At 48.8% G+C, this 8,134-nt stretch overlaps 1 protein-coding gene across 2 annotated transcripts; it reads left to right on the forward strand.

Annotated features, from left to right (window-relative positions):
- Positions 1-4,364: 4,364 nt before the first annotated feature.
- Positions 4,365-7,177, forward strand: LOC130511051 (meiosis-specific protein ASY2-like). Of its 2 annotated transcripts, none has more exons than XM_057007846.1 (2): positions 4,365-4,494; positions 4,562-7,177. In XM_057007846.1, exon 2 carries the CDS (start codon positions 4,663-4,665, stop codon positions 6,541-6,543), a length of 1,881 nt encoding a protein of 626 aa, XP_056863826.1. In that variant the 5' UTR covers positions 4,365-4,494; positions 4,562-4,662; the 3' UTR covers positions 6,544-7,177. The 2 variants fall into 2 exon arrangements, with proteins under 2 accessions (XP_056863826.1, XP_056863827.1); XM_057007847.1 differs by lacking the exon at positions 4,365-4,494 and having other exon boundaries at positions 4,663-5,502; positions 5,590-7,177.
- Positions 7,178-8,134: the final 957 nt, after the last annotated feature.

The raw sequence follows: 8,134 nt of genomic DNA on the forward strand, positions 1-8,134 counted from the left end.
GGAGAGATAGGGAGATGAGTGGTTCGCGATTTAGGGTTCTAAAGGGGGTGGTTTGCGGCGAGAGAGATGAAGTGGGGGAGTGGAGTGAGTGGGCCTTAAATAAGCCAACCAAAACCGCTTCCCCTTCCTTTTTATTTGTTGTTTTTTTTGTTTTTTTCTGTTCGAGTACTTACCTGGGAACAATCGGCGGAACAACCGCTGGAGTGTTCTCCTGGAAAGGTCTCGAGTTTTCTTGATTTTTCAACTGCAAGTTAGTTTCTAGAATGATAAAAACAAAAATAAAACAATATTTACATTCACCAGTGGGTTGCCTCCCACCAATCGCTTGTTTTCTATCACTAGCTTGACTTCAATGGGCCGATTAGGCTTGAGGGGGATCGCTTAAGGATATCTCTACACCTTCAGCGATTGTTGTGTCAGCAAGATATGGCTTGAGACGCTGACTATTGACAACAAATTATTCACCTCTTGTGTCCAGCAACACAACAGCTCCATAGGGCGAACCTCATTGATGGTGAAAGGTCCAGACCATCTGGACTTAAGCTTTCCGGGGAACAGCTTAACCCTGGAGTTGAAGAGTAAGACCTGATCATTCGGAACAAAGCTTCTGCTGATGATCCGTTTGTCATGGAACGCCTTGGTTCGCCTCTCCTTGGCGGGTTTGATGTCGAAGTTGAGTAGTTTGACAGCCAAAGTCGCCTTGTACTCTAGCTCAACAGGTAGGTGGCACGTCTTGCCATAGACCAGATGATAGGGAGTGGTCCTTAAAGGGGTCTTGTAGGCTGTTCTATACGTCCAGAGAGCATCGTCAAGCTTAAGGGACCAGTCTTTGCGGGTGGTGTTGACAGTCTTCTGCAGGATGCTCTTGATCTCTCTGTTGGAAACTTCCACTTGACCACTTGTTTGGGGATGATAGGCGGTTGCAACCTTGTGTTTCACACCATTCTTGCTCAGCAATCCTTGGAACAACTTATTGATGAAGTGAGTTCCACCATCACTTATAACCACTCTAGGCACTCCAAATCTTGGGAAGATGATGGAGGTGAACATCTTGGTTACAACTCGTGCATCATTGGTTGGACTAGCAATCACTTCTACCCACTTGGAGACATAGTCACTACAAGAAATATAGGTATTGGTAGCAGTTCGCGGTAGCACAAATTCACGAAATGCTATTAAAAATGTTAAAATTCGGATCTTGATTCTACCGTAGCATTAAATTCGAGCTACGGAATATTTTCACTAAATAAAGCCCAAAAATCATTGTAGCGGGAAAATCATTTTAGAGGCAAAACATTTAGCCAAAATTTTAGTTTTTTTTTTGCCACTTATGCAGAATTTTTATTTCATCTTTACAAAGGAAAAAACATTCGTTCTATTTCACAGAAAAAAAAACTCTCCTCTGTATCTTTCTCCTCCTCCATTGTCTATCTTATTTCTCTAATTTGAGTTTCTTCTCTGCTTCGACGTTGCTTGGATTGACTGAAACCCAATTGCTACAGTTGTTAGAACCGAGTTCGGTCGAAACTAGTAAAGAGAAGACGAAGAACTCGTCTGTGGGTCTAACAAAGACGTTTTGTAGATGAAGGTATCAGAATCTGGTTACAGTGGAAGTGTGAAGAGAAAGACAGGACGGAGCTCGAAGAGCTAGCCAGGAAACAATACAAAATAGCGGATAGAGATGAGTAAAACCCTAGATCTAGCCGCCTTGTGAGTGTGTAAAAGTGTCAATCCGCTCTACGTTGTCCCTTGTCTTCCTTTTATAGACTTCCTTCTTGCGTTCGCCCTAACACCCGTTAGTTCCGATGGGCTTACGTCGGTTGGCCGGCTTATTGGGCTTTTGTCTTCTAGCCGCGTAGTCGACTAAAAGAGAGCCTCCCGGGCCGTCCTCTTGGCCCACTTATAATTACGGACAGGCCGTGTGCTACTGTTTGTCGGGCCTCTAGAGGAGTGTAATCCTCCTCCTACAGTAAGTCCCCCCCAGTTCGTCTGTGATTAATGACAGTTTAATCCTGACGGACTGTTTTGTGTTGGAGGGGTTCGACGAACTGATGGATTCTGGTCTGGAGATGTCTCAACGTCGCGTTGGATGCAGGTTCTGTCGCTAACTTATGTTCCGGAGACTGTTTTAGTCGCGACATACCATGGCTCCAAAAAACGTGATTTTACTCGCCCACTACGCTCCTTTGGCCGCTGCTTTGTCTCATTAAGTCGCATGGTGTTCTTGCAGGGTAGGCGCGGTTTGTCGTGGCGGTCAGCCGGGATCTTTGAAGGTAAGCTTACTCACGCCTTCTCGAAGGTGAGTTCACTCGCCGATCTCCTCTTCTGGTCGCGATGTTTCTCCTATTCCTCAAAAGAGCGAGTTTACTCGCCAAAGTACGCTCTTGGTCGCGTGGTTTCGTGGTTGCCCAAGAGCAGTTTTACTCGCCACGGGGTCTGCTTAGCCACGATCCGTTTCGTCACCTTAGAGGGGTGAGTTTGCTCGCTGGTCTACATCCTTGGTCGTGATGTTCTCCCAACCCTCAAAGGGGGAGTTTACTCGCGAAGATACCTGCTTGGTCGCGATCTGTTTCGTCGCTTCAGGAGGCGAGTTTACTCGCTGGTCTGCATCCTTGGTCGTGATGTTCTTCCAACCCTCAAACAGTCGCTCCTAGACCTCGTGAAACGCGATTTTACTCGCTGGTGCGTCGGTCTGGTCCTCGCTGAACGGGACGTCTGTCGAAATGTTCCTGTGAGACCTCAGAGACGATTTTACTCGCCGATACGCTTGTTTGGCCGCGTCGTACCCTTGTGACTCAGAACCTATTTTTACTCGCTGATGACGTGCGTTAGCCCGCGGGAATATTTCCGCTTGTTTCTAAAGGCGAATCTACTCGCCGCTTTCTCTCTCTTCTTGATTGAAGTGCCGGTTTATACCGGTTTGGCTCCGGTTCTCCCAATTCCAAATAATCGCTTAGATTACGGTTCGATCGACTCGCCGCTTTCTCTCTCTTCTTGATTGAAGTGCCGGTTTATACCGGTTTGGCTCCGGTTCTCCCAATTCCTAATAATCGCTTAGATTACGGTTCGATCGACTCTTAATCTCTGGTTTGATCGGTTAATTGGATCATTGCGCGCCGAGAGAGAGAGGTTATAGGCCTAATTAAGGCCCATTTAGGCCTTATTAGACCTAATGATGGCGCTTGGGGACCCGTGCTCCTTCTTTTGCTATAAGTAGGAGGCTTTGCTCCTTTCTTATCATTCTTCTCTGCAATCTCAGGTATTCTTCTTTGCTCTCCCTTCTCTCTAACTTTTCGTTTGCTTCTCTCTCTAAGTTCTGTTGGTTAGACTCGTTGTCTGGGGAGTGAGTTATAATGCCGTCCGGGAGGCGGTTATCACGAGAAGAGAAAGGGAAAGCGGTTGCGAGCGCTACTGATCCGCCGAAAGTTAGGGCGCCGGGCGGCGTTTCCGAGGATGGTCCCGATTCCACGCGTCGCGAGGTTACGGGGAATGCGACGAACGCGACCTCGGGAAGGGGTCCGGTAGTCGCCGACAAGCGAAGGAGGGAGGGAATCGAAGAGAACGTAAGCTCTTCTCGCGAGGGTGGTGCGAACGAAGGACTCGAGGCGCAGGCGCGTTCTTATAGGATACCGATGTTTCGACTCCGCAAGAAGAGTGTAGAGCCCCCAGAGTATAGGCCTACACGCTATCTTTCTGGTGATTCTTTCGAGGTGCTGTCGGCGATCCCTCGAGACACTTTACGCGATCCCGCGATCGAGGGGCAGAGTTGGGGAAACGTGTTCCCGAGCTACTCGACTCACAGTAGTGTGAAGCAGTTGCTGAAGAGTTGCGGAGCTGTTGGGGTGACTTACCTTATCCCATCCGTTAGGCAGAGACCGTGGTCGCCGCCTGTGGGGTACCAGTGCGTCTACGAATCCTACTTTGGCGTGGATACGAAGTTGTGGTTTCCTATTCCCCGCTTGATTACGGAGTACGTGCTTCGTCGGGGCGTAGCGATTACCCAATTCTTGAATGGATCGTTCCGGATCGCTGTTGCTTTGATGGTTATGGCTGCGGAAGTTAATATTCCGATGAGCGTGAGGACCTTTGAGGAACTGACTTTCTTGAGGTCTATGCCTCATGGTTTGCACTCTATAAAAATGCGTCCCTCCTACAACGTTCTGACCGGCCATCCGAACAAGACGAAGGATTGGCAGCGATACTACTTCTACATTAAGTCGGACGAGCACGCGTTCGATGAGCCGCCGAAAGGCGACTTCCCGGTCCTGTGGGATCGTGAAATCGGTAGATCGTAGCTTCCTTTGGGTCTCTTGATTTTATAAGTATTAACCTGTTGGCTTTTGTTTTACGTTTTTGCAGTTCGCCATCCGAACACGATCGCATATCCGGAGAACTTCTTTGAGCACGCTCAAGCCATTGCAACACTTAGCCATCGCAGATGGCCTGATCTTAGTGCTGATTGGATTCGTCGTTGTCAGGATCGCGTAGCAAGAGGTAATCGATCTTTTTGGCCGCAGAGGTTTGAGGATTCGTCTCATTATTATTTTTTTTTTGGCCGCAGAGGTTTGGCGATCGAGATTACCTTGCGTGGTTGTCCCTGGGAAGAAGCGTTTGTCGCTGTTCACGAGGAAGCAGCAGAAACTAGTAAACCAGGCAAGGAAGATGAAACAGACTCCCGATCTGAGTGCTATCTTGAAAGGACAGCTGAAGTTGTTAAGTAAGAGGAAATCTGCCTCCGTAGTCGACGGCGAACCAGCGGATGTGGTTAGCGACGATCCTCCCCCAAGTGCGACTCCGGGTGCAACTGAAGACAGTTCTGCGGCTGCTGGGACCGAAACGAGAGAGGAGGGGAAAGGTGATTCTCCAGAGGATATGCAGGGATCCGTTCGTGCTGAGGGTGAGCGCTCCGAAGCACCCGATGGAGCGGTGCAGCAGAAATCATCAAAGAAGAAGAAAGGGAAGAAGAGGTCCCGCGAAGCTTCTTCCAAGAAAGAGACTGAGGATTCGAACGCAAGTCGAGAAGGTCCTGCTGAAGCTTCTGCGAACGACCCGTCAGAGGAGCATCCGAAGAAGCAGAGGAAGAAGCCGACGGAGGCAGAGCAGAGTTCTTGTCGCCAAGTGGATCCTTTGACCGAGGATGCTACCCTCGATGATGCTGTGGATGGTTTTGCTCGCGACGAGAGGGAGAGAGAGGAGTTTACTCCGGTTCCTGGTGCTTCTATCTCAAAATATGAGAAGGCTTCTGGGAAGAGAGCCGTCAAATCGCGAAGTGCTCCATCTCTGAGTGAAGGCGCTGATGGAAGTTTTGCTGCCAGGAGATCTCAGATGAACTTTCCTGATGTGGTGGACTTCTCATACAACGGGGACACCCTTTTGATCTCTAACCCGATGAAGTGCGCGGAGTTGACTCGACAGGTAAGAGGAGGCCCTGTTGCTCTTCCACCGGTCGAGAATCTTTTCTTCAAGGAGGATTATGTTGAAGCTGCTCATGCTAGAAAAGTGGTAATTCCTCTTTCATTGTCTATTTCGTTTCATTACTTTAGCTCCTTATGTTGCTTAAGTTGTTTTTCTGCTTTCTTCACGCCACAGAGTGAAGGTGTCACAAATCGCATGGTGGAGAAGTACGAGACCGAGCTTAGGCGAACTCAGGCGCAGTTAGGGGTCTCTGAGAATTCAGCTCGAGCTGCGGAGGCGGAGGTTGCTCGCGTTCGCAGGATGCACGAGATTGCGACGGCCAAAGCCGTTGAGGATAAAGAGATCCTTCGCGTGAAGTTCGAGAATCTGAAAACGAAGCTACTGAACTCCCGATCTGCTGTCAAAATTCTTACTCGCGAGAAGGCTTCGTTAGAGAAGGAAAGGGACGCCGTGGTTGACAAACTCATATCGGAGAGGAAGAGACTCAGAGATTCCCGTGTCTATGAGGTGACTCTCGAGAGAGCTAGAGTCGAGACAGCCATGGCTGTGAAAGCTCAACGCCGTTTTGACAATATCCGAGACTACTCCGTTCGTCGTGATGAATTTGAGGAAGCTCACAATCTGTTCGGGCAAGCGTCTGGAACACGGAAGTCTCTTGAGGCAGCCAAGGATGAGGGTTTCGATGTTGGTCAGGAGTTGATCGACTTGTACAAAACCCAGGAAGAGTTGTACAAGGCGAAAATGGATGAGCTCTGGATCGGCGACATTCCTGAGTCTGATCTTTCCCTTTCTCCGCTTGTCCTTCCTTCGACATTTGTAAGCCAGGAGGTTCTCGCCGGTCTGGATAAATACGGAACGAACGATAGCTTTCTTGATCCAGGGACCGTGGTGAGGATGCAATCTCCTGACGATTCCTTCGATATCATGATGAAGGAGCGCAGCAAAGGTCCTGGTGTCGCGGAGCAAGGAAAGAATGAGGAGCCGATTGCTGTTCAAGAGACTCCGGCAGGTAAGGAGGAGGCGAAAAATGGAGAAGAGGCGAGTGTATCGGTGGGTCCGAGCGTGGCGATTGCGGACTTAGCTGGACCGCAGGATCTTGCAGGGCATGGAAAAGACCCGGCTTGTTAGATCCACATGTTGTTGTATGACTAAACATCTTAGTTTCTTTGTTGTTGCTGTTTCCTCCCCTTAGGATTTTTTGTTTTCTTTTTCTGGTTCCTGCGGTTCCGCGGGGCCTCCACTTCTGTATGATTTTGAACTTATTATGCTTCGGCCTCTATCGGATATCTTTAGCTTTTATCTTCATTTTTTGATAACTGTGTTTGAACCGTTGGCTCGGTGAGTCTCCTTTTAGGCTGAGGACTCGGGGTCTTCCTTGTTCTTAGATAGAGAGATAGCTTCGTCTTTGGAGGTTAGTCCTTGAGTTGTCTGTTGCTTACTCGAGGAATTTTTAGTCTCCGCTTCCGCTTGCCAAGTCGCGACCTTTTTATCCCCTTCTCAAAACGCGATTTTAGTCGCTGGATCGGTGTTTCGAGTCGCGGTACGTGATGACGAGGCGCACTTCTTAGCCGGAGGTGGGAGAAGGAGTTTGATTCGCGGGGCCTTCCTCGGGAGATGGTTCTTTCTGATCGTTGGTTTTGCGGCGTCCGAAAGCAATTTTAGTCGCTGCTTTGGCCTTCCCAGTCGCGACCTTTCTACCCCTCCTTAAAAAACGCGATTTTACTCGCTGGATTTTTTTTTTTTTTTTTTTTTTTTTTTTTTTTTTTTTTTTGGTTATAGCTGCACCGGTTAAGGCTGCCTACGTATCTCCAAAGAGAATCAAGCCATTCGTAGTTCGTTGGAGTCGAGTAAGAGTGACGCGGAGGGTGCACTTACTCGGCTCTCCTTTTTTTTTTTTTTTTGGTTATAGCTGCACCGGTTAAGGCTGCCTACGTATCTCCAAAGAGAATCAAGCCATTCGTAGTTCGTTGGAGTCGAGTAAGAGTGACGCGGAGGGTGCACTTACTCGGCTCTCCTTTTTTTTTTTTTTTTTTTTTTTTTTTTTTTTTTTTTTTTTTTTTACAATAGGGCAAGAGTGGCTCGTGAAGCGCACTTGCACGATTGTTTGGTAAACGAAGCGTGTTCGTCGCCTGCTGGATCGCAACGGAGCTAGGCGGAATAACGCTTAAGATGCATGGAATTCCATGCGCGAGGGACAGCTTCACCGGTTGATGTCTCGAGACGGTAAACCCCAGGTTTGATTACTTGTGTGATTCTGTATGGCCCCTCCCAATTAGTTCCAAGCTTGCCAGCCTTCCACTCCTTAGTATTCTCAAAGACTTTTCGAAGGACGAGATCACCTTGTTCAAGAGGGCGCGACTTGACCTTTTTGTTATAGTAGCGCTCGATCTGATGTTGGTAATTCTGGATTCGGAGTAGGGCTTGATCGCGGTGTTCTTCGATTGCGTCAAGTGCGTCGAGGAGCATACTTTGATTGAGCTCAGCGTGCTGAGGCATTCGTGATCTTCGGAGGCTGGTTACATTAACTTCGGCGGGAGCCATCGCTTCAACGCCGTAGGCCATGGAGAATGGGGTGCACTTAGTCGCGGAACGAGGCGTGGTGCGGTGAGACCAAAGGACACCGTCTAGCTCGTCGGCCCAGCAGCCTTTTTTCAAGTCTAGACGTTTCTTTAAGCCGTCGATGATCGTACGGTTGGACGACTCTGCCTGGCCGTTACTC

Source organism: Raphanus sativus, chromosome 4 (genome assembly GCF_000801105.2).
Source record: "Raphanus sativus cultivar WK10039 chromosome 4, ASM80110v3, whole genome shotgun sequence".
In the NCBI taxonomy this organism is placed as follows: Eukaryota; Viridiplantae; Streptophyta; class Magnoliopsida; order Brassicales; family Brassicaceae; genus Raphanus; species Raphanus sativus.

Coding starts and splice junctions, on each gene's coding strand:
- LOC130511051 (XM_057007846.1), top strand. CDS start 4,663: ATGAAACAGACTCCCGATCTGAGTGCTATCTTGAAAGGACAGCTGAAG.